The sequence below is a fragment of the Rhinolophus ferrumequinum genome, chromosome 7 (genome assembly GCF_004115265.2).
Source record: "Rhinolophus ferrumequinum isolate MPI-CBG mRhiFer1 chromosome 7, mRhiFer1_v1.p, whole genome shotgun sequence".
In the NCBI taxonomy this organism is placed as follows: domain Eukaryota; kingdom Metazoa; phylum Chordata; class Mammalia; order Chiroptera; family Rhinolophidae; genus Rhinolophus; species Rhinolophus ferrumequinum.
Window position 1 is genome coordinate 93,859,538 of NC_046290.1, and position 25,883 is coordinate 93,885,420.

Sequence of the window (25,883 nt, forward strand, 5' to 3'; positions counted from 1 at the left end):
CAGGTGAGGAGACCCAGGTAGGGCTGAGGGCAGCTGGGTTCGAGCACAGGTCTGTGCGGCTCCAGGGCCTGTTTTCTCAGCCCTGTGGCCTCTGCCTCATGGGATCTCGGTGGTGAAAAAGAGCCTTGGGGGCCCTCAACTGGAGTCCCACTCGGGGTTCGTCTCTAAACAAGAAATGGAAGGAGACGTCCTTAAGTAAGAAGTAAAAGATGAGGCTTTTCCCTGCTTTTAGAGAACTGTAGGGTTTAACCAGATTCTGTGAAATGAGCCATTCAGAGCAATCCAAGATTTGGGGTGATTGTAGTGTGGGCATGCTGGCTGGTTTGTATACATTTGTTAGATGAATGAAAGTGCCCTGCACAAAGAGCCAGAGCCCTTTGGCCAGAGTTTGGCTTTGCTGCCTGCTGCCTGGGAGCCTAGAGAAAGCACCTGTTATCTTTGAGCCTCAGATTGCTCGTCTGTAAAACTGGGACGACAAAATCACTCGACAGGATGAGCTGTGAGGGTCAGATGAGTGGCCGTGTGTCAGCTTCTTAGCACAGAGCATCAGTTAGTGGGTGTGATGACTGGTTGTTAATCAGATTCAGCAGCGAAGCTCGTTCGTCTCCCAGGAGCCCAGCTCACAGGTGAGAGGCAGCCCTTTCCCCCGACCCCAGTCAAGAACCCCATCCAGGTTGCCCAGGCCCTGGGTGACCACCTGCTTTCCTACCACTGCTGCCAGCGCCCAGACGAGAGCCTACCTGCTTGGCCTCGTGTGTTGGGCCTGCCTTGGAGTTGTGTGGCCTCCCCGTTCCCTGGAAGTTCTGTCGTTAAGGGTTGGCTTCCAGTCCTGAGATAGCATCCAGCCAGGCCCGGGGCCCCTTGGCTGAAAGGAGGGTGTGGGTGGGAGCCGCTGCCCTGTGGCACCCCCCACTGGCTGCCCATGGAAAGGGCCAGAAACATAGGCAATGTGATGGGGGTGTGGCAGCATCTACTTGCTTCCTGTCTCCATCTGTGTTTCACAAGCACATCAGCCACTGGAGTAGCGGCGGAGAAGGATGAGACCCTCTCTGCTTGTCGCTTGGTCTGTCTGACAGGAAGATGGGGCAGCCTCCAGACCTTGAGGTGCAAACAGGCGGGCTTTCTGAGCACCCACCTGCCCAAGAGGCCCTATGTGGGGCCCAGGAGCCAGACACACATGAAGCATGGTGGGGGTCGAGCCCTGCTTTGTCATTTCCTGAGTGAACTTGAGTAAGTTGTTTCCCTTCCCTTCTTCTTTGAGGTCTGGAGCACATCGGAGCCCAGGCCTGGGAGGTAGGCCCCCTTCTACTGTGTGGCTTTGGGCAAGGCCCTGGCCTCTCTGAGCCTCAGGGTCACTCTTCCTATAAGGAGGGGCTGGATCAGGGGACCCATTTAGGCCAAAGAGCTTGGCGTCAGTCCTAGGAATGAGATTACATACTTGCTTCCGCTCCTGCCCTCCTCCCTCCCAGTTTTCCTGGTCTGTGCAGCCCTGAGGTTTCAGGCTGCAGCTTAAGAATGGGGAGGGAAGGGAAAGGAGGCTTAGGAGGGGAGTAAGAGGGTTTTCCTGGTTCCTTCCTTGAACCAAGATGTTTGTGGCCAGCTATTAAAATAGATTGGGAGCCTTTGGGGGGCCTAGAGCTGTCCAGGGAAGAGGGTGGGGGCCACAGGGACCACTCACAAGATCTGAGTCCATGGGGTAGGGAGGTGGCAGCTTATAACCCTCAGTAATGGGTTCGTTCCTGTCCCTTGAGTTTGAGTGACCCTGAGCAGTGGAAAGTGTTGCTACTGAGGAGGTACCTTCCTGAGTTTTTAATTCTTAGAACTTTCCAGAGGGGCTGGACGAATAGGGAGAAACCTAGGGATGCCCAAGGCCCATGCGTGATGAGACCCGCCCAAGGCCACACTGCCAGCCGTGCCTGCCTCAGTTTCCCCGTCAGCCAGCACCGGCCCCTTCCAGCTCTCAGCCCTAACCGCTGCCTCTCTCCTCCCCCCACAGGCTCCCCCCTGCACAAGCAGGCGTCGGGGGGCTCCTCCACGGCCGTGCCCGGCGCCCCTGAGAAGCCTGGAGCGAAGGCTGCCGAGGTGGGAGATGATTTCGTGGGAGACTTCGAGGTTGGCGAGCGCGTGTGGGTGAACGGTGTGAAGCCCGGCGTGGTGCAGTACCTGGGCGAGACACAGTTCGCGCCAGGCCAGTGGGCCGGTGTGGTGCTGGACGAGCCGGTGGGCAAGAACGACGGTGCTGTGGGTGGCGTGCGCTACTTCGAGTGCCCGGCCCTGCAGGGCATCTTCACGCGGCCCTCCAAGCTGACCCGGCAGCCCACGGCCGAGGGCTCGGGCAGCGATACCCACTCGGTAGAGTCGCTGACCGCCCAGAACTTGTCGCTGCACTCAGGCACGGCCACACCCCCGCTGACCAGCCGCGTCATCCCGCTGCGCGAGAGCGTCCTCAACAGCTCCGTCAAGACGGGCAACGAGTCAGGCTCCAACCTCTCAGACAGTGGCTCCGTGAAGCGGGGTGACAAGGACCTGCGCCTAGGAGACCGGGTGCTGGTGAGTTCCCCCCCACCTCTGCACCTCACATGAGAGAGCTGAATCCCAGGGCGGCAGGGAAGGAACTTGAGGGACTCAGGTGGGGTCCAGGCTGGGGCACCCACTCCTCTTCAGAACCACATGGAGGGACCAGGGAGACAGGTTCAGTGGGCTCTGGAGATTGTCGATGTGTGGCCCTGGGCAGGTGTCTGAACCTTTTTGGACCTTAGTCTTCCCATCTATAAAATGGGAATTTTTATACTACCTCCCGTATAAGTTGAAATACGTTAATACTTGTAATACCTTTAGATGGTGCCTGATACTTAGTAAGTGCCCCATAAATGTTACTACTATTGATATTATCCATTGATCTAGACCTCCAAGGTGGATATGTCAGGCCTAGACTGGAAAAGACCAGGAACTGCAGTACTTAAGACCCCTGTCCCAAGGTTGGGTGGTTCCCACACCTAATTATAATGGACGGTGATCACTGGTGCTGTGGAGGAGAGAACTGGGCTCCGGCTGAGTCTTCCTGCCAGGGGTCCCTCCTCTCCCATAGTCCCAGCTGTTGGGGCCAGGTTGGAAGGAGGTAGTGGTCCCCAAGTTCTTCAGAGTCTGGATTCATCCTCCTGCTGTCTGAATGAGGCAGTGTGAGCCAGCCCTGGACTGGGGGTTGCAAGGTACCTAGGAGGGGTCATGGTACCAAAGCCAGTGCTGGGGTGGTCGACGTAGCCCCGAGCTGACTCTGTTCTCCAAGAAGTAGGTGAGAAGAACACCTGGTGTAGTCCCGGGAGGGTGCCGGGCGGGCCTGGGGTCCGAGGAGTCAAGGGGAGGGGGTCAGTTGGTGGAGGGAGAGGTTCCTGTGCTCAGGTCAGAGAGGCTTCCCAGAGTGGGGGGTTTTCACCTCGAGGTGGGGAACACATGCCCGGAGTTCCAAGGCTGAGTGGACAAAGGTTTGGGGGGCCCTGGGGTCCCAGAATGGGTACCCCAGGAGGGCATCACTGCCTGGGATCCTCCCTCCCACTCTGGAGACCTCTTGCAGGGCCATGGTTCCTCCTGGAGGCTTCTGGGAAGAGCATTTAGGATGGGGGCGGTGGACAAGAGGGAATGTTTATACCCATGGCCCCATTGAATCCTCAAGCCGCTGCTGTGATGTAATTTTATCATCCCCACTTCGTGGATGGAGAAACTGAGGCTCAGAGAAGTTTAATCACTTGTGTGAGATGACAGAGAAGGGCCAAGATTCAAACCAGCCCCCAAAGCTTGCCTTCCTGTCACTAAGCCATGTCTTTCTACCTGGCTAATCTCTATGGGGTCTGCCTACCCCCGGGGCCAGTTTGCCAGTCTGGTTCCCTATGGACAGAACTTCCCCTGGGGTGATCTGATGGTGGGCATGGCCAGACTTGGTCCCTGCCCTCAACCACTTACAGTTCATTCGGAGAAAGGGCATGATTCGTGTGATCAGAGACATCAGTATTTCCTTATAGACTCTGGTAAGTGCCACGAAGAAATGATACATGGTGCTTCAGAGCCGATCACGGAGGGAACTGGTTGGGGAGCTTCCCTGAGGAACAGTGTTAGCGCTGAGATAGGGAATGGCCTGGCATGGACGCCACCGGGAGGCAGGAGCATTACACTGGCAAAGGCCTGGAGCCAGAGAGGCTAAAGAAACAGAAGAACAGGGAGGCCATGCAGGTGGCACGGGAGCAGAGCAGGATTGTTGCCAGGAGGCTGTGGGCCAACCCTGAAGGGCAGGGCTGGGGGCCGGCAGGGCTTTTCTCCAGGACCAGAGGGAACAGTGGAGGCTGTGCAGCAGCGTGAGCAGATTCACATTTTGAGCACATCTTGCTTACTGCTTGGTGGGGACAGGATGAGGGGGCAAGAGTGCAGCAGAGGGTGTCAGGGCTGCTCTGGCAGCGCGGGGGGGCGGGGAGACTGGACGCTCGGGGCCCCTGTGTCTTCCTGTCCAGGAAGCCTGTTTTGATGCAGTCACTCTGCTCTTCCTACCGTAGCTCCCTGGGAAGCCATCGCAAGCCAGCGGGACCCAGGCGAGGCGGCTTACGGTCTCACTGAGCTGTCCTTGGGGATGCCCGGGTCTGAGAGCACCTGCTGGCTTTGGCCGCTGCAGGGAAATCAGGCCTAGATGTGTGCCTTTCTGCTCCGTCTCAGCTGGGCGAGTCACTTAACTGAGCCTCATCCTATTCATTCATTCATTTGTTTGTTCATTCATTCATTCATTCATCATCTGTCCGTTCAGCAAAATAGCCTAGTTAGCACCCATGTGATGCTTTTTAAAAAATAATTTCTTTCTCAGTTAGTTGACTACACTATTAGTTCAGGTGTACAACATAGTGATTAGACACTTATATAACTTAAGAAATGATCAGCACGGTAAGTCGTAATCATCTGGCGCCGTGTGATGCTTTTGCGGGGAGCACAGAGCAAGCCGGTGGATGTGGGAGTGCTTCCGAGTTATGACGACGACGGGCTCTGGCTGTGCAACGCCTGGCTAGTGTCATGAGGGCCCTGGGTGGGGTCTTCGACCTCTTTGGGGTGGGAAGTGTTGGCTCTGGGGATTCCTGACCAGCCCTGATGAGTCTCCAGGTTGGGGAGGAAGGGGATTAATCCCAGGAGCCTCCCCTTGCACCTGCCCCCCTTCACAGAGTGGGAACTGGACGTGCCGGGCAGGGGTCGTTCAAACTGGCACAAGGCGGGCAGTGCTCTCGAAGTGTCCGCCTGTCCCTAGCCCTCCAGCAGAGTTGGCAGCAGTGGCAGCAGCAGAATAGGGAGGCCAAGCAGATAGCGAGGGAGCCAGAATTGCGAGCCCTCGAGCAGGTGGCCTCCTCACTGAGACACTGCTTTCTTGGGGGCATACCCCAGTCTGCGTACCACGCCTAGCACTTTCTGTACCTGGTTTCTTGGGTCCTCCCCTCTGCCTTACGAGGTGGGGGTTATCCCCGTCCCTCTTCCAGATGAAGAAACTGGGCTCAGCCCCGGAAAATAGCCTGCCCAGGTCACACAGTCAGGAGGTGATGAACACAGTCAGGAGGTGATGGGCCATTCATTCCTTTATTCCCTCATCAACTCGCCTGTTCTCATGGCCTTGGATTCTGGGTGGGGGAGAGGAATTTGAATGAGGGATTTGTTTCTACCCTGCGGATCAAGCCCCACCTGCCCTCCGCCCCACCCTAGTCTGCAGCCCCTTGGATTAGTCCTCCAGCCTAGTCCACTGCACTGCCAGGACCCAGCTGGTGTGGCCGACCCCAGAACTTGCTTTTCTCCCCTGAGCGTGCTGTAAACTCCTGACATATCACCTTCCTGTCTCTACTCCACCCTTAAAAAATTATATCCTGGATGTGGTGACTGTAGAGGCCTAAGCTTATATAATTTGAGGATGGGGGACTCTAGGAAAAACAATACGAAAAATTATGCTTTTGCAAATTTTACATATCATGCGATCCGTGAATGCATTGTCAGGGCCTCAGAAGAGGCTGGTGCAGGCTAGGGGCCCTGATGCCTAAGCTCTGTTAGCTTCACCAACCACAAACCTGCTTCTGACCTGGTTGAGGGCCTGACAGTGGTTGTTATTTATGAACATAATCAGCAGTATTTATGTTCATTGAGTTGTGCTGCTCATCAAAGATACCTCTGGATCCTGGCTTCGTTTGGGTCTCAACACTGCCCCATGAGGTCCATGTACTAGCTAAGTAATCATGGGCAAGTCATTTAGCCCCTCAGTGCCTCAGTTTCTTCACCTGTAAAATGGGTATATTTCGCCTGCTTCGTGTGGCTTCGAGTAAGCTCTGTGAAGTGTTAGCTAGTGTCAACATTAAGTCTGTGAGGGGTGGGTGTTCTTCTCAGCTGTGGGGTCCCAGGTGCAGTGAGGGGTGCAGAGCTCAGAGCCTCCCCGATATCTCACGGTGGCCCACAAAGACCTGAATGTCCTTGGCTGCCATTGTCGAGTACTTGCTGTGAACAGAGCCATGTGTCAAGAACTTTACATCCACAGTCCATTTCCACTTCAGCCCTGACAGGCCCTTGTCCCTGGGGGAGCCTCTGGAAGGTGAGAGGGAGACCTGGTGACCACAGGAGAAACATGCCTCACTTTTGTGGGACAGTGTTACTTAAATATTGGGAGTTTTGTCACGTACCTGTCTGAGTCAGATTTTCAGGGGTGCCTTGGAGTTGTGCGCTGGGCTGCATGGATGACCTCTTGTTCTCACAGTCGCCTGTGAAGCATATGTTCCATTTCACAGACTGAAGCCCAAGACTCAGAGACCTCAGTTCCCCATAGCACCTAGAGTGGAAACGGCTGAGCTGGGCCAACAGGCTACCTGTCCTGCCTCTGTCCTTTCCCACCTTCTGCCCCCTCCCCGACCCTAATACACACACACATAACCTTTTTCACTAATGACTGAAATTCCTCCAGCAATGACCATTCTATTCTGCCCAATTTCCTCTTCTAAAATTCTCCTTCCCTTAGTTCTCTCAAAGCTTGGCCTGGGTAAGTTGGGGTCTTTCTCTGAATGAGCATTCACGGGTCCTGGGTATCTGGGGTGGGGGTTCCTGGCAGAGGTGGAAACAGACAGGTGAGGTGACTTGTCCAAGGTCACAAAGCCTTGTAGAACATGCCAGGCAGAGAGAGACAGGACCTGGGCCAGGTGAGACCATGGAACCCCAGGCCACCTTTCCGTTTCCTTCTGCCTGGGGAAGGCCTCCACTGCCCTTGGTCCCGGGCACCTGCCAGGCCCAGGGAGCATGTTGGGGGCACTTGGTTGCCTGGCTGGCCTGAGATGAGGGAAACTGCTGTGTGTGTCCCCCTTGGAGCCTATAGGAGCCCCAAGGTGTGGTCCTGAAAGTCCATCCCAGGAGGTGGGTTTGTCTGCATGGGTTTTAGGGAAGTTGGTTTTAGAGGCAGCATGGCCTGGTGTGGCAGACTCGGGACCAGCCAGGCAGCCAGCAGTGCAGGGTTGAGGTCATGGAAGAGAGAAGACATTCCAGGTAGGAATTACAGAGCAGCAAGAACCAGGAGTGCAGGTTGAGACCTGGTGACAGAAGGGGTTGGGAAGACACCACCAGAGGGTCATTGACCAGTGAGAGCCAATGCAGACTCACAGACAGGTCTGCTGGGGCAGAGACTACCAGGCCCTAACTACTGTATGGGTGGGGATGGTGAGGCTCAGAGAGGGCAATTATTTGCTCAGAGTCACACAGCAGGGCATGGGGAAGGCTGGGGTTGAGGCTCTGGGCTTGTACCCACCAGCCAGCCCAGGAGTGTTCCCTGTATCCCCCACCCCCAGTGTGTGCAGCAGTCTGTGTTGGGGGCTGGAAATGTCTTGGTCAGCTACAGTTGACAGTATGGGATATAATTAGCAAGGAACAGACAAAGCTGTCTCAGGAAGGAAGAGGCCCAGCTGGCTGCTTGTGGCTCCAAGGGGAGCCCCAGGGCCAGAGCCCCAAGGAGACAGATGTCAACGTGGGGTGGTGGGAGAGCTCTCTGACCCCCAAAGATGTCAGATGGCAGATAGGTTGCCATGGCAGATCGAGTTCTCCAGAAATAGTTGCTGAGGTGGGTTTGGGGTGATATATTTATTAGGGGTGTTGATATCTGTGAAGGAATTGGCAGAGGCAGAAGTCAGACTGCAGTGCGGGCTGGACAGAACCTCGGCCAACCAGGGGTGCTCTGGAGAGAGGTTGTCCGTCATAGGGGCATTGAGCCCATTCCCGCCTTTCTGCCGCTGCCCTTCTGCCCGTCTCACTCAGTTACCAGGTGTGGCTGCCCCAGGAAGGGCGTTATCTCAGGCAAGGGGGCTTCCTCAGCAGGACAGCAAAGTCTTCCTTGGAACATCTCTACTTAGGTGAAGTCTCTGTCCCTTTGTGTCCCTTCAAGTAATGGCCACAGAGGCTTCCCAAGAAGGGTGGACCAAGAGACCTTTCCAGAGAACCACCTCTTTCTACTACTGGCACCCTCTCCCGGCACCTCTCAAAGCTCAAAGCCAAAGCCAGCCTCGCCTTGCAGATAACCCAGAAGGTACCAGCCCACGAGGAAGTCTGACCAGTCAGCCGACCCTTCCCCACGGGCTGGTAGGTTCTCTGCAGGGCTGTGTCCCACCAGACAGCCCCTTGGCAGCTGGCCTGCTTAGGTGGAAGAGCGCTGTCCTGAGAGATCAGGAATGAGGTTCTGCCGGTCGCCCTGCCTCCACAGTCCGGGCAGACCCCAGCAGGGGCCGTGCGTGGTGGGGAGGGGGCGAGGTGGTGGGAAAACAGGCTTAGGGGTTATCCAGGCCTGGCTGTGAGCGCAGCTCTGCCCCTCACAGCGGTGTGACCCTGGGCAGGAGACTGGGACTGAGCTTCAGCTTCCTCACCTTTAAAAAGGGGCTGATGGCGGGTGGCCGGTTTGCTCAGTTGGTTAGAGCATGGTGCTGATAACACCAAGGTTGCCGGTTTGATCCCCGCATGGGCCACGGCGAGCTGCGCCCGCCTTAAAATAAATAAATAAATAAAAAGAAAAAGGGGCTGATGATCTCATTTTGCCGGATTTGTAAAAATCTACTAAGGAAGAGTCGTGGGCCCTGGGGAAACCCTGGTGTTCTTCCTCTGCCCTGGATCCCATTTATTCACCCCAAGTCTTCCTGGCTGAGGGAGGATACATACCTTGAGGCTGGGTGTGAGACCTGGCTCTAGCTGGGAGGGGCTTGTAGGAGTGGGCTGGGACCTCTCCTGGGGGCTGGTGTGCTTGGGGGTGGGGGCAGAGGGAGCTGGCCCCGGAAGGGGAGAGGGATGAGCTGGGCCTCGTCCTCCAGCTCCACTGATGGGGATCAGAGCCAGGGAGGGTGGGGACAAGGGGAAGAGGACTAGCTCTGCCTCTGGCCCCCTCTCTGTCCCAGGACTTCTCACTGGATGGCCCCAGGCCCTGGGCACGGGGCAGGAGCTCTGGCCATTGGTCTTCCTCCCCGGAGGAGCAGAGGTGGGACCTGTGAGGTCAGGCTAAGAAGGAGGCTCCCTGTCCCCCAGGGTCACAGTGAGGAACTCTAGCATGAGTCTCAGTAGTAACCTGTGTCTGGCCCCCCCTCACCTTTTCTTTAAAGTACACACGTACCTGGGTTGACAAATAACCAGTTCCCCCCATGTGCTGGGCTGCAGGGAAGGCTGACTCAAGGCCCAGAAACCTAGTTGGGGGAGTCAGCTCGGCTACTCCTACCTGCTGCTTTGCCTCAGTCTCCTCTTTAATATTTTGTTACTCAATTTATTGGGGTGACATTGGTTAGTAAAGTTACATAGGTTTCAAGTGTACAATTCTGTAATACATCGTCTATATAGTACCTCTTCTGTAATATTCACAGCATCTTCTTTGTCTCTCCAAAAATTCCCAGCACCTGCCCCTCCCCACATTCTAGCAGATGATGGTTCTGTGCTTCCTGGGAAGAGTAGAGCCGTGGCCTACCCCTACACCTGCCAGCATCTGCACACTCTCCCTTCTCTCCGCCTAGTTCTGTCTGGGGCCCCAACTGCCAGCTGTTGTCGCAGGCCAGCCTCCCCCACCTGCCCCGGCAGACAGTCCCCTTTCTCTGCTGCACATTTCCCCTTCCCGGTCTTTTCATTCACTTGCTCCAGCTTCTCTTAAAAACAACCTTCAAAATAAAATGCTCCCCCGCAGAACTGGCCACCATCAGCCTCTCCCTGCTCCCTAGAAGCACTTTCTCGTCTTGACGTCTAGGGTTCTGCACACCCCCCTGCTTTCCTCTTACCTCCCTGCCACCACTCCCTGCTACTCCTCCTCCCAGCATGAGGTCAGAACACTGGCCTGACCTCGGCTTGTCTGTCCCTGTGCTGTGCCCTTGATGGAGCCATCTGGGCTTGTGACAGTCCAGGCACATGTGAGTGTCACACTGCCTAGGGTTGGATCCCAGGGCCTGGCCTCTCTCTTGAACTCGCGTCTCATATGTCAAGCTCTTATGCTGCATCTCCGCTTAACGTGTATTAGTTTCCTGTGGCTGCTGTAACAAGTACCACAAACTGGACCGCTGAAAACAACAGAAAGCTGTTCTCAGTGCTAGAGGTTAGAAGTCTGAAATCAAAGATGTCAGCAGGGCCATGCTGTCCCTGAAGGATCAAGGGAAGAGTCTGTTCCATGCCTTTCTCTTGTGTTCTGGTGTCAGCAGCAATCCTTGGCTTGCAGCTGCATCCTGCCAATCTCCGCCTTCGTCCTCGCGTGGCCTTCTTCCCTCTGTGTGCATATCTGTGTCCTTCTCTTCTTACAAGACCTCCAGTCATATTGGATTAAGGCCCACCCTAATGACCTCATCGTAACTTAATCACTTAATCTAAAATCCCTACTTCCAAATAAGGTCACCTTTGTAGCTACTAAGTGTCAGGACTTCAGCATATCTTTTGTGGGGACACAGTTCAATCCATAGCTCATGTGCAAAACAGAACTCAGTTGGTGGCCACCCACCCCCACCCCCACCCTGCTCCTCCTCTTTCCCATTGCAGTAAAAGGCACACCTGTGTCTCCAGCCAGGAACTTGGGAGTTGGCCTTGCCTCTGTTTCTGTCTCCTCCCCAACACGGGGTTCATCAGCAGGTCTCTGGTCCTACCTCCAAAATACACCCCAATCCATCCCCATCGCCCCACCTCCATTGGCAGCTGCTCTCTCTCAGACAACACAGCTGCCTTCTCCTGGGTCTCCCTGCCCCCAGTCAGGTCCCTACACCCTAGAGGCTCCCATCTCACTTGGGATAAACCCACCCACCTTCCCATGGCCCCGAGACCAGGCGATCTGCCTGCCTGCCCTTTATCATCTGACTTCTGTCCCTGCCCCTCATCCTGGCCTCTGTACCCCTGCCATGCGAGCCTTCTTTCCCTTCCTCCAGGGTCTCTACCTGGGACACTGTTCCCCAGGCTTCCCACGGCTCACTGTCCCCCTGTTAGACCTCTGTGCCTCTGTCACTCCTCAGAGACAGAGGACTCCCACATCACTGCATGTATTCCATATATTATTATTCACTTCCTCCTTTCCTGTCTGTTTCCCCGTCCCAACCGGGAGCTCTGCGCGGAGCGTATTGTCTGTTTCCTTCCCATGGCGGGGCTCCACATGCACTTCGGTGCTCCACAGACTAGCTGAGCCCCAGCTCCCCCTTGATAGCTGTATTCAGGTCAGCGACTGTGGACGTTGTCAGGGACGGTCACCGAGGGGTGCTGCCTGCCTCAGTCCCCTCATCTCCCTGAATGTGGCCCGATGCCACTGCCCACCTGCCCCCCTCACCTGGCCAGCATCCTGCCAGCACTCCTGCCCCTCCCCCACCGCTCCCCAGCACGGGCTGCCTCAGGCCTGGGACATGAACCCCTCACTGTACCCTCACAGCAGCGCTGGTCCAGCCTCCTGGTGACAGAGCTGGGCGGCTCTGATGCCCTGTTCTCTCCCCGTGTGGGTGAAACCCTGATCTGAGGCACATTCGGCTATTTTAAGTGACTTCCTCCAGTTTTGACTTCCTCAATGGAAGGAAGTCATCCTGAGACATGGATGAATTCAACCTGCCCACCACCATTGCTTTGTGGGACCTGAGATTTAGTTGCTGTTTGGCCCAAACCAGAAGGGACTCCAGGCCCACAGGTGACACCCAGGTAGTGGAAAAGGGAGGGGTTGGGGCTCATCTCTTGGAAGACGGGGGCCTGGCGTACAGTGGGGGTGGGCGTGAGGGGGACCTTACCTTAGTGAGCAACAGGAACCCTCATGCATTGCTGGTTGGGATGCAAAATGGTGCGGCCACTTTGGAAGACAGTTTGGCACTTTCTTATAAAAGTAAACTTACCATACAATTCAGCAGTTGTGCTCCTTGGTATTTATTCAAATGAATTTAAAACTTACAGCTACACGAACACCTACACACAAATATTTATAGCAGTTTTATTCGTAATTGCTAACACTTGGAAGCAACCAAGACATCCTTCCATAGGTGAATGGCTAGATAAACCGTGGTATATCCAGACAATGAATGTTATTCAAGGATAGAAAGAAAAGAGTGGTCAACCCATGAAAAGGCACGCGGGAACCTTAAATGTACATTACTCAGTGACAGAAGCCACTCTGAAAAGGCTACGTACTGTATGATTCCAACTATATGACATTACATTCTGGAAAAGGCAAGATTTGGGAGACAGTAGAAATATCAGGGGGTAGGAGGGGAGAGAGAGATGAAAATGAGCAGGGCACAGGATTTTTAGAGCAGTGAAACTATCCTGCGTGACCCTGTAACGGTGGATACATGGCTTTATACATTTGTCAGAACCCAAGAACGAACCATAGTGTAAACTATGGACTTCAGTTAATACAAATGTTGGCTCATCGTTGTAACAAACGTGCCACACTAATGTCAGGCGTCAAGGGGGGAAGCTGCCGGGGAGAGATGTGAGGGGACATATGGGAATTTTCTGCTTAAATTTCCTGTAAACCTAAAACTGCTCTAAAAAATAAAGTCTATTACTTTTTAAGTTAAAAATGTTAAATAGTATAATAAAAATAAAAACAGAGAGAAGGGGCAGGCCTCGTCACTGTGGAGGGTGCACATGGAGTGGGGCCCCAGTGAGGAAGCCACTGCAGAATCTCTGGGGCTTCAGGAAGGTAGGTGAGCTGCCCAAGGTTGTGCTGACCTGGGCAGGAATCAGGCCCATCCCCGCTGGAAAACTTCCCGTTGTTTCTGCTTTGCTCCCATCTCTGAGAGGATACCTGCCTGGCTCTATCCCACTGAGGACGGAGGGTGGGACAGGGAAGGATTTGGAGGCAGCTGAGGACCGAGGCTGCAGCAGCAGCTCCCCGGGGCCCAGAGGGGTTGTTAGTGCTGTTGTAGCCAGAGACGCCCACCCGAGGGGAGAGGGGACACCGGTGGGCGGGGCCTGGGGTTGAGGAGGCAGCAGAGGAAGGCCCAGCGGGCTCTTCTACTCGCTGACTGCTCTGAACCTCAGTCTCTTAATCGAGGAATGGGGTTTGCTGCCCACCTTAAGGAGTTGTGAGGTTCTGAAACCACGTCTTCAATGCCGCCACATAGTTGGTCCTTAAGAAATGGTGGGAGTGGAGCGAGTTTTAATTAGGGAGCTGGTCCCTTTCATGCACACTTGGGGCATACTTAGGGGTGACAGAGAAAGTAACATTTAGAAAGTCATCCTTCGGTTCAGGTAAATAGGGTAGATATGTTTATTTTCACTCTCTTCTGAACCTACACTAGAATGATGGTGAAGGGGGTTTTTAATTTTGTTTTTTAACAACTGGTACTGAATTTATTAAAAAGGTTGATTTAAGCATCTGCAGTGGTGACTTCAACCTCGACTCCTGAACTCCTGGCTCAGTACTGATGGAAGTATAATAATCTGTTTCACACGCTCAGAAGGACTGTGCAAGTCACTGAGCTGCTTGTGGATTGTCATCGGAAAACGATCCTAAGTCTTAGAACCTTCCCCACAGGGAGTTTTCCTTGTAGTGATTCCCAGAGTCTTGGTCAGCAACCCAGCTGGTCCTTTCCCTTTGAGATTCTTTTCCTTTGCGCCCCGATCAAGTCAGCACACACCTTCTCCAAGGATTTTACCTTTCGTCTGGTTAGAGTAATTCTAATTCAATGAATCTCACCAGCTTGGGTTTCACGGGTGTCTTTCCGGTATCTTCAAAAGCTGTGGTTTCCCGGCTGACTTGTTCCTTGGCGGCGAGAGCGGGAGAGCGAACAGCGGTGAGTCAGGTGCAGGAGCAGATGGAATGTAGCTCTGTTGGAGCTGCGACCGCATCTTCCTCAAAGAGCGAAGGGAGTTTTGTTTTTTTTCCAAAGGTATCAATCCCTCAAGGACAAAGAGAACAGGCGAGAAGGCGGCAGCAATAACACTGGAAATCCAGTGCTGCCGAGTCCACAGGCAGCAGGAGGGAAGTGGAGAAGCAATAGATGTTTTCTTCAGAAACCCTAGAAGCTAAGCAGTCAGCTGCAGGGCGGCCTCTGGGAACGGGAGAATCAGCTGAAAAATCTTCAGCCTCCCGATCCGTGTCGCTCTGCCCCCTCTGCCCGGTGACCGTCCCTTCAGCAGACATCTGGGATGGATGCTTGGTCTCCTGAGGAGATCAGAGAGAGTCTTTGGATGAGGGAATCCCAGGCAGGTTGGCCTGAAAAAGGACGCGATGAACGTTTCTATCCTGGAGGCTGAACTCCTTTCCCCTTGGCTTCTCCCTCGCTCGGCTCCCGGGATGCTACACCTGTGTCCTCCATGCAAGAGAGAGAGCATGAGAAGCTTCTCTGGGACAAACGGCCGATCCTCTGAGAAACAAGAAACTAATGCAGGCATTAAATCCTAACAGAATGCCATTGAATATATGAATATTAATATTCAGTGAACAAAAGAGCTCTGGGAAATGAAAAATCTGATCACAAATATAAGAAACGCCACAGAAGCATCAGAAGATAAATTTAAGGAAATCTCCCAGAAAGTAGAGCCAAGAGATTTATGCAGAAGAGGAGAGAAGAATGAAACTACCAGAGTTTCAACTTCCAGTAGATCCAACTTCCAAGTGATAGTGGTTACAGAAAGAGAACAGAGGAAAAGGAGGCAGGAAGCCAAATAAGTGATCCAAGAAAATCCCCCAGGATTGACAAGGGTTTCTTGGTTGAAAGGGCCCATGAGAGCGCAGGAAAAGGGAAGGGAAAAGGCCCACACCAGTGCACCCCATTGTGACACTGCACAACCCCTGGACAAACAGAGAGCCCTGCAGGTTTCCAGGGGCGGAAGAATGGCTCACGTAAAGGATCAGGATTCAGAATGGCCTTCAACTTCTCAACTGCAAAACTAGATGCTTAGAACACACAGAGGGAGCCCTTGAAATTCTGAAGGAAGAGACCCAGCCAAACTATCGTTTACGAGTGAGGATACCAAGAGAATTGCAAACAGATGTCCACACAACTTGGACATGAATATTCACAGCAGCATTATTATAATAACCAAACAGTGGAAAACAACCTGCATGCCCATCGGTGGATGAATGGATAAACAAAAGGTGGTATAATCCATACAGTGAAATATTTGGCCATTAAAAGGAATGAAGTGTCGATACTGATACACATGGATGAACCTGGAAAACTCTATGCTAAATGAAAGAAGCCAGACACAGGTCACCTATTGTGTGATTCCATTTATAGGCGACATCCAGAGCAAGCAAATCTGTAGAGACAGAAAGTAGGTTAGTGGATGACAGGAGCTAGGGAGAGGCAGGCAGTGCCTGCTCTTGGGTGTGGAGTTTCATGTTGGGGTGATGAAAATGTTCTGGAATTAGATAGCAGCGATGGTTGTGAATGTACTAAAAGCGACTCAATTGCACACTTTAAAATGGTGAATTTTTATGTTACATGAATTTTACCTCAATTTAAAAAAAGGAGGCTAGAATAAAAAATACTTTCAGATCTGCGAAGGCTCAAATATTTTATTTCCTCATGACCTTTTTCTTAGAAAGCTATGGGAGGATGTGCTCTGCCAAAATAAGTGAGTAAACCAGGAAAAAAGCAAGACAGAATCCAGAAAACGGGATCCAACCCAGAAGAGAGGCGAGGGGACTTCTCAGGGTGATGGTGAGGAGAGGCCGCAGTCTAGTGTCTCTCAGCCAAGGAGCCGGCAGCCAGTCCAGCCGGCAGCAGATCACGTAGCTACAGGAAAATCTTCTTTAGAAAGAACGGGATGGAATTCCCAATGCCGCCAACCATCTTGGCAGGAGATTTAGACCCTTGAAAGAGTTTGGGGTTGAAGTAGTGTTACGTCCATAAAAACTAGGCCAACAAACAATCATAAAAGACATCTGTAGGTTAACCTATCTGTAGGTTAAAAGTTGTGCAGGAAAGGAAGAGTAACTACAGTCTCCCATTCTCATCTGTGAGTGGTGTTTACTTAGTCATAGCACTTAATACCCAGATTTGATCAAAATTAAGACATCAGGGGCCGGCCCGGTGGCTCAGGCGGTTAGAGCTCCATGCTCCTAACTCCAAAGGCTGCCGGTTCGCTTCCCACATGAGCCAGTGGGCTCTCAACCACAAGGTTGCTGGTTTGATTCCTCGACTCCCGCAGGGATGGTGGGCTGCGCCCCCTGCAACTAACAACGGCAACTGAACCTGGTGCTGAGCTGCACCCTCCACAACTAAGATTGAAAGGGCAATAACTTGACTTGGAAAAAGTCCTGGAAGTACACACTGTTTCCCAATAAAATCCTGTTCCCCTTCCCCAATAATAATCTTTAAAAAAAAAAAATTAAGACATCACTCTGTAGAAAAGGGTGGAAAGCTGGGAAGAAGGTGTGAAGCAGTGGCAATGCCTTCCTTTCCTTGATGGGAAATTGATGGATGACACGCAAAATTGAGAAGGCAAGAAGCAACAATGTAAGCGTGTTGTTTAGAAATGTGGAGGTATATACCAAAAAATTCAGCTTAGAGAATAAAATGTTTGATTCTGGGGAGAGGTGGAGAAACTTCTAGGGCTTTTTAAGTCTATAGAAGTATTCGACTCTTTACATAATAAATTATTTTTTTAAATGTAAACTATTTTTTACAGTAATATTCATACTTATTGCCCTGTCCTGTGAGTTTTTTTAACTAGTAGAATACACATAACGTCAAATTTACCTTCTTAAGCATCTTAAGTGTACAGCTCAGTAGTGTTATGTATATTCGCATGGTATGCAACAGATCTACAGATCTTTTTCATCTTGCAAAACTGAAACGACTCCTATTAAACAACCCCCCATTCCCCCCAAACCCCAGGCCTGGCAACCACCATTTAAACCGGTTTTAAGGATAAAAACTTACTGAGACTCTAGTATGTGCCAGACACTGCACCTATAGTACTTAATCCTCACAAAAACCCTTTCACAGATGAAGATGCTGAAGCTCAGAGAGGTTAGGTAACTTGCCCAAGATCACACAGCTTGTAAGTGGCAGAGTTTGAATGCAGGTCTATCTGTCTGCCTCCAAAGCTCTTGCATGGGACAGTCCTAGGAAGTACTGGTTATACCTGTGTCCCTCTCAGCTGTCCGTAGGCCTCTCTGCCTCCTCACCCCTGGCTCCTCTCTCCCCTGCATACTGGAAGGGAGGGATTGGATGAGGCTGGGCACGTGGGTGCCTGTGCCATCTCTGTCTGTGCCCATTGCATCTTCTGGACCTGAGTCTCTCCATGTGCCAACAGGTTGGCGGGACGAAGACTGGCGTGGTACGGTACGTGGGGGAGACGGACTTTGCCAAGGGCGAGTGGTGTGGCGTGGAGCTGGACGAGCCCCTTGGGAAGAACGATGGGGCGGTGGCGGGCACCAGGTACAGCGGGCTTCCCCGGGAGTGTGGGAGGGGACTCCTTTTCATCTGGGATGTGTGCAGGGGACAGGGATGGGGCATCTGAGGAAGCCAGTGTTGTGTCTGATGCCACAGTGTAGATGCTGTCCCTTCCCTTTTGTCACAGCAGCCCACAGGGGCAGGTAGCGGGAATATCATCCCCATTTTACAGATGAGATCAGAGGCCAGAGAGGTCATTGCTCAAGGTCACACAGAGTCAGCGGCAAATGCTAGGAGAGGCAGTGGTCCCTGCCTTTCTGGGGTTCCCCTGGGTGATACGAGGTGTGATCAAACAATATAGTCAGTGTTTAAATAAAAAAATTTATTATAGTAAAAGACACATTGCTATTAACCCCCTTCAAAATTCTCCCCCCCCTTGCTTTGAATACACATCCCATTGTTCTTGCCACTTTCTGAAGCAGTTCTGGAAGTCCTTTTTCGTGAGTGTCTCCAGTTGCACTGTCATGGCTGCCTCGATGTCCTGAATCGATTCAAAACGTTTACCTTTCATGGTCATTTTGACTTTGGGGAAGAGCCAGAAGTTGCACAGTGCCAGATTCAGTGAATAAAGTGGATGAGGACACACCATGATGTTTTTATTTGATAGAAATTGCTGTACCAGAAGCGATGTGTGACATGGAGCCTTTCCGTTGCAATCACAAAACACGGTGAATGCTGCTGCCGAGTGCCATCCAACAGAGGCAGGGATCTTCAATACGGGAAGTGGCGCATTGAACCTTAGTAACAGTGTGTGACAAGTTTCAGCTTGTTCAGTGCAGTCAATTGGGTGTGAGCTACGGTTGAGGGAAGGTGTGTTTTAAAGTGTATCATCCATAAATCATCCTCCATCATGACAACGCTCCATGTCTCACACATTGCTTCAGGACATCAAGGCAGCCACGATAGCACAACTAAAGACACTCATGAAAGAGGACTTCCATAACTGCTTCAGAAAGTGTCAAGAACGGTGGGATAAGTGTGTTCGAAGTGAGAGGGAGTATTTTGAGGGGGATTAATAGCAATGTGTCTTTTACTGTAATAAATTTTTTTAATTTAAATATTCACCGTGTTGTTTGATCACACCTCATATAAGATGTAATCACACAGTGACTGGTGCTCTACAGCAAAGGGTGGGATCACAAGTGGTTCCAGGTTCTATGTCGTCTCTGATTAAAGGGAATAGACTGCCAGGAATACTGGGTCGAGGGTGTAAGGCTTTGTCTGGGCTTGTTGGGGTTGGGGGAACATGATTTGATGGGTGAGCAGTGTCAGGGATGTGAGGCTAAGTCCAGGTGGCCTTCGTTCCTATATTGGCTGTCCCTGGGCTAGAGTCTGTAGCCCAGATGCGGCTGTGACAGCTCAGAGAAGGAAGGTGTGCTAGGCTGTGGGGACAGCCTGAGCGAAGACCTGAATGTTGGAAGAGTCAAGATGGGATGACAGTTCCAAGATGAGTCAGAAACTGGACAGGACTAGCTCTCCTGGTCCCATGTGGAGTCCATGACCTGAGAGGTGTTAAGAGAAGAAGACCACTCAGTTTCCATTGCAACACTTTGCCTTCCTGTTTTTAAGATGGATATTCCTCTCAACTCACTCTAGCTTTCAGAATTCAGGAGTAGGTTGAGCAGCAGCCCCAAGTGTCTCTCTCAGACTTTTGTTTCTCTGTATGGGGAGCCCCATGGGCAGAGAACCAACTGGGTTTCTTGGGTCTTGGGATGATCCAAGAGCAGCCGTGAGAGTGGGGCTGCAGATATGGCTGGGGGCCTCTGAGTGATGTGTGAGAGCCAAGCATAGTCGGCTTGGGAGCCCAGCAGACTGGGGATGGAGGATCCAGTACCAGCTTTGCCACTTAATCAGCTGTGTGACTGTGGTCAAGTTGCTTAACGTCTCTGAGCCTAAGTCTCCTCATCTGTGAAATGTGGATAACAATAGAGTGGTTGGGGGGTTGAAATGAGCATTCATGAAAAGGGACTAGTACAGAGCGGGTGCTTGGTAATTGTTATTCCCCCCCCACAAAAATAAAAAATATGCCCAAATGATGTTCACAGCTACAGAGAAACACGGACCCTTTCTGGGAGTCCCATCTATTGGTCTTGGGGTATGGGTGATGGAGCCCCAAGGATGAGCCTCTGTGCTTGGCTCTGAAGAGGTGGAGAGGCGGGGAAAGCTCCAGTCTCTTCGGCCGTGATAGCAGCATGAATGTCTCCTGCTTCCCCAGGTACTTCCAGTGCCCACCCAAGTTTGGTCTCTTCGCACCCATCCACAAGGTGATCCGTATCGGCTTCCCATCCACCAGCCCAGCCAAGGCCAAGAAGACCAAGCGTATGGCCATGGGTGTCTCAGCACTGACCCACAGCCCCAGCAGCTCCTCCATCAGCTCTGTCAGCTCTGTGGCCTCCTCTGTGGGGGGCCGGCCAAGCCGCAGCGGCCTGGTGAGTGTGGGGTTGGGGAGGGCTACCCAGGTGTGTGTGGGGGTGGGGAAGAAGAGATCCAGGTGTCCCAATCTGCCCCTGACTTGCTCTGGCTACAGGCATCCCTCATTTTGCAGTTTTTGAACAAAGATGAAAGTGCTTACCTTTTAATAGGGAAATTGATCCATTTACATTTATTGTTATTTTTATATTACTGACTTATCGGTAAGCTAAGCCCTTCCTTGGGAATTAAGGAGGGTCATATAGATGCAGGGCAAGTCATACAGGTGCAGGGCAGGGGTTTCAAAAAGCCACCCTGGGTGAGGGAAGAAGGTGAGGCTGTCCTGGGCAGAGAGCCTACTATCCAAGCTTAGTCTAGGGTGGGAGGTTCCTCCTGGCCCAGATGATGGAGCCCACCATGAGGCAGCGTCCCAGGAACTGTGACTTTCCTGGGAGGAGGCAGTTCCCTGAATCTGAAATAACACTCTGCCCCCTGCATAAGTAGGCAAGGGCCAGAGTGCCTAGGGCAGGACCCTGGGAGTGAGGCAGTTGGGTCCCCCACCCCTCGCTGGGTAGCCGTGGGTTATCTGGGTAATGCTCTAGGTTCCTGAGTCCTGCCTGCACCCACGCCTTCCCGCAGCTCACGGAGACCTCTTCGCGCTACGCCCGCAAGATCTCAGGCACAACTGCCTTGCAAGAAGCACTGAAGGAGAAACAGCAGCACATCGAGCAGCTGCTGGCTGAACGGGACCTGGAGCGGGCCGAGGTGGCCAAGGCCACGAGCCATATCTGCGAGGTGGAGAAGGAGATCGCCCTGCTCAAGGCACAGCATGAGCAGGTGAATGCGCAGGGGCAGGGGGCAGTGGGCACCCAGAGGGCACCAGCAGCCCCCTCAGGCCAGGCTTGGAGGCCACTCACGCTCCGAGTGGGGAACTCTGGGGTGCAGAGACTAAGATGCATTACCAACACCCCTCCTCCTCCTCCTGCTGGTGAATTTCCTTCCTGTGGCTAGGTGCACGTACTTTCAAAACCCAGATGTAAACTGTGTATCCTGCTTTTTGCGACTTTCTTAGTGCGAGCATTTTCTAGATGGAGGAAAATTCTTCGCCGTTTGAATGGCTGCCCTGCCATCTGTCATGGGCTGTGTGCTTGCTGACATGGCCGATCCCCTATTTGCTTCCAATTTCTCACTTCGTCTCAATAATACTCATGTACACATTTTTTTGTATACAACTTTCCACATTTCAGATCATGCTTTCGAGCAGATTTGGGTTTCAGGGAAGTGAGCCATTGCTCGAAGCCTTGAGTTGGCTGCTGTCCCATGTCTGCTCTTCCCTGATGTTAGTCCTGCACGGAGTTGGCTCACCTCTTCCTCGGGTGTTAGAATCAATAAGGCCAAGCTCATGTGTGTGCTCTAGGTCCCATGTGTGCTGTGTCAGGGGCCTTCACAACACAGGGTTTTAGGCCATTGGGGGTTGAAGGAGGTGACAGATACTGGGGTGGTAGGTATGGGGGCAGGTGGACCTGAGGTTCCCACTGGGTGGGGCACTCAGCTGAGCCCACCCCCCTCATATTAGGCCTCAGTCCACACCAACTAGGGCTGGCAGGGGAGTCGGGGTGGCTGGGGTTCCAGGCCCGACTCCTTGCACCATCCCTGCTCCCTCCCACCCCTCCCTCACCTGTCCGCGGTCTCCCAGAGGAGGCTGACCTTGTCCTGGCCCTTACTCGGGGCCCAGTATGTTGCAGAAGCAGAGGAGAAGCTGCAGCGGGCCCGGCTCCTGGTGGAGAGCGTGCGGAAGGAGAAGGTAGACCTGTCCAACCAGCTGGAGGAGGAGAGGAGGTACGCACTGCCCCGCCCTGTCCCGGGAGGACGTTTTCTCGGAGCCTCTTTAAGGATGACCAGGAAGAGCACAGGCTCAGGACCAGCAGGCCCAGGTCCAAATCCTGCCTGCACCACTTACAGGCTGTGTCACCCAGACTAGTGACATGAGCTCTGCAGGCCTCAGTCTTCTCATCTGTAAAACAGCGTGGGGATCCCCATCTGTATAGGCTGTGGCAGGACTTAACGAGATAATTCCAGTAAAATGCTGACATGGTGCTGAGTACGTGGGGACCCAAACATGTTTGCTGCTTTCCTTTCCGACTGTGTGAGGTTCACTGCTCCTGCCCCGCTCAGCTCGTGCAGCGTATCATGTGCACGCCCACTGGGAGGGTACTCATGCCTGGTGCCCCTGGGGAGACATGCACCTTGAAGAAGATACAATGTCCCCACCCCTTGAACCAGCTCAGGTCCACAGAGCACTCGGCCAGGTCCCGTGCATGGAGCTCACAGCTTATGTCTAAAAGCTCTGTTCCCATTTCACATGTCATAAAACTGAGGCTCAGAGAAGCAGCAGCAAAAGGATGCTTAAAATGCCTTGTGCCCCGGTGTCAGCCCCCCATGCTGAGTGCTTTGCTGCATCGTCTCTCAGTCTTACCATTAGCTTGGCGGGCAGATATTGCCCCCATGTCACAGATGAGAACACTGAGGCTCAAAGCAGGAAGGGATTTGCCCGAGGCCACCAGCCTATTAGTGGTGCTGCTGGTTCTTTCCCCCCTAACACAGTGGCTCGTGGGATTTGTGGTTCTCTCCGTGTGGGGACTCTGACCTGGCTTGTTCCTTGACCTGGTGGGACACAGCTGACGGGATGGAGTTTCCCTTGGTCCAAGAGACTTTCTTTGTCTCCTGGCTGACACACAGATTTCTTGGGCTCCCTACCCTTCCCCGCACAGTAGACAGCTCTTGGCCCCCCACCCTGGGGTTTGGGGCTTTCAGCAAGGCATGTGCTGCACCGGCAGTTGCCATCTGACTGGAGACAGGAGGGCTTATTTATATCTGCCTGAGACGCTTACTGGTCAGGGCCCACACATACGGTTCCCATGGCAACGCGTCTGATGCCAGCCATACAGAAACAGATCTTTAAGATATTGTGGGAGTTGTGTTCAGTAAGGGACTGGGTAAAGGTCCCAACATTGCCCTGTACTTGCTGGATGACCTTGGGCAGGTCACTTGTCCTCTCTGAGCCTCAGTTTCCTCATCTGTATGCTGGGAACTGTCAAGAGGCCCCAGTAAGAACAGCTTTGTGAGCTGTACTGTGCCTGTGTCTCTCCAGCGCTATCTTAGCATGTGGGTGGGTCAGTGTGTCTCCCTGAGAGTGGCCCCCTCCACATCAGGGAGCAGTGGGGATTAGGACTCTGGCCCCTGATTTTGAGGCCTGTGGATGAGAGCAGGCTCGGCAGGGGAAGAAGCCGACCCTCTTTCCCCACAGATTGTTCCATGTGGGTGTCTGTTCCTGCAGAGATGAAAACAGAGTGGTCCCTAGCACCACTCTCCTTCCATATATGGTCATTCCATCATTTATTCCCACAGCCACCCTGGGAGGAAGGATGTTGCATTAAACACTCCCATTTAAGAGAAGCCGGTGGTCTCTGCGTGGAGCACAGGGAAGTTGGGAGGGCTGGAGGTTTGTAGGAGGCTCTGCCTCATCAGCCATGGGGCTCTGGGCACATCCCCCTCTGCTGGGACGGCACCTCCTGCGAGGTCTGAGCGTGAACTCTGGGCCATCTGTGGCCTTGCTTCTTTGCCATCGCTGACTTGGGGAAGCCACCACTCTGGGTGAAGCAGCTCAGCCCCCTCTCTCCACCCACAGGAAGGTGGAGGACCTGCAGTTCCGCGTGGAGGAGGAGTCCATCACCAAGGGAGACCTGGAGGTAACAGTCAAAGGTCCCGCCCCTGGCTTGCTTGGCGCCCCAGGCCTAGCCCTTGCAGGGCAAATGGCCATGAGGACCTGGCAGCAACTCTGGGCCCCCGGGGGGGGGCTGGGGGATTTCAAGGGGGAAATAAGGAGGGGTGAAAGGTCATGCCTGGGGATAGTGGGGAGCGATTTGGTCATGAGACTCCGATGTCAGAGGTGGGAGTGGCTCAGCTCCAGGAGCTGAGGGGCTTTCCTTCCTGTATTGGGCCACTTGGTGGGATGGACCAAGGGTCCGTCCACATGGCTAGGCCTGCAGACATATTGGCTGATCTCTCCTGTTTCTGCTTTGTTGGGTAGTAGCCCTAATGGTATCCCTTCGGTCCTTAGTTCATCTTGGATTCCATGTAAAATTTTGGCTGAAATTAGCTTGTTGGTGAATCACAGAACTTGCAAATGGGAAAACAGGCTCAGAAAGACAAAGACCCAGTCACGGAACAAGTCAGCAGTCCGTGGGACCAGAGACCATGAGTCCTGACTCCTGAGCCAGCCCATAAGGAAGGCTAGTTGTAATACCTCCTTGGTTCTAACACCTGCATGGTGGACCTTTGCTCTCCAATCCCACCCACCCTTACAGAGCTCAGGGGTGGGGGTGCTCGCATCAGTCAACAAAGCACTCCATCCGCCACCCCCGGGCCCCCTCACCAATCCATGCAGGGACCGCAGGGCTCACAAGGCCAGTTGGTTGGACAGGAACACCCCCTGCTGTGGCCCTCCCTTCTTCCTGGGAGGTGACAAGGGACAAGACCTCCTGGAGTTGTCGGACGGGGCAGGGGACAGTGAGCTTAGTCCCTGTCCCCAAGCTGACCTGGTCCTAACTGGCTTCGGGCAGCCTCTTCCCTTCCCACGCCTTAGTTTGATCTTCTGTAAAATGAGAAGGTTGAACTAGGTCAGTGATTCTCAAACTTGAGAATTAATCACCTAGATGGCTTGTTGGGTCACAGAAGGCTGGCCCCAGCCCGAGACTGACCATTCAGTAAGTCTAGGTGGAACCTGAGAATTTGTATTTCTAACAGGTTCCCAGGTGATGCCGGTCTAGGGACCACATTTTGGAAATCACTGCCCTGGAGCATGCTGAGCTCAACTCAGAAATTGCAGCTCCTGATTTTGTAAAAGAGCCACGTTAAGACCTCTATAACTTTCAGGGCACAGCAAAAGTTTGCTTATGGTTGTTCTGTCCCTAGATGACCCTGGCTGGGGGAGGGACATGTGTGATGTGTGTAGGGTCACACATCCTGCAGGAGCAGGTTTTACTGCCGAGCTAAAGGATGGATGTCAGGGCCCAACCTGGTGTAGGAGCCCCAGCCCAGGGTCAGGATGTTCTCGTGGGTGTTTCCCTCTTAGCCAGGGGGCAGGTCATGTAGTTATGTTTGGCTGGCTTTCCCGCTGGTGGCTGCCTCCTGCAGGGGTTGAGGTGGGCTTCTGGGAAAAGTTCCTGTGGGTGCAAGGAACAGAGACCCCTCCTGCTAACTCCAGTCAATAGAGGGGAAAGGCTACAGGGAAATATCACAGGCAGTTCAGGGAACTGGAACGAGAAACAACCTCAGGTCTAAGCTTGTTCTCTCCCGCTCAGGGTCCTCCCTCTTCTCATGACTCCTGGTCAGGCTGCGTGTGTGCCTGTCTCTCTTAGTATGTTTCCATGTCCCTTGGCACATCTGCCTGCTCTCCCTGCCACCCACCCTCCCTCCTGGTCCCACCCAACCTCTAGCACCCACCATCTACTAGCTGTCTTCTTGAGAGAATCTGATTGGTCCCAGGCTAGCCAATGAGCTGGCCGGCTTTGGATCAGCTGTACATCACATATCCAATTGGCCCTGGCTGGG

General features: G+C 53.2%; 1 protein-coding gene across 2 annotated transcripts in view; it reads left to right on the forward strand.

Annotated features, from left to right (window-relative positions):
- Positions 1 to 25,883, forward strand: part of CLIP2 (CAP-Gly domain containing linker protein 2) — a 79,296-nt gene that overhangs the window by 30,994 nt on the left and 22,419 nt on the right. For both annotated transcript variants that reach the window (XM_033110208.1, XM_033110210.1), the window contains exons 3-8: positions 1,997 to 2,550; positions 17,722 to 17,846; positions 20,077 to 20,290; positions 20,910 to 21,107; positions 22,006 to 22,109; positions 23,959 to 24,019. In XM_033110208.1, coding sequence (XP_032966099.1) covers positions 1,997 to 2,550; positions 17,722 to 17,846; positions 20,077 to 20,290; positions 20,910 to 21,107; positions 22,006 to 22,109; positions 23,959 to 24,019 — 1,256 coding nt within the window. The remainder of the gene's footprint in view (positions 1 to 1,996; positions 2,551 to 17,721; positions 17,847 to 20,076; positions 20,291 to 20,909; positions 21,108 to 22,005; positions 22,110 to 23,958; positions 24,020 to 25,883) is intronic.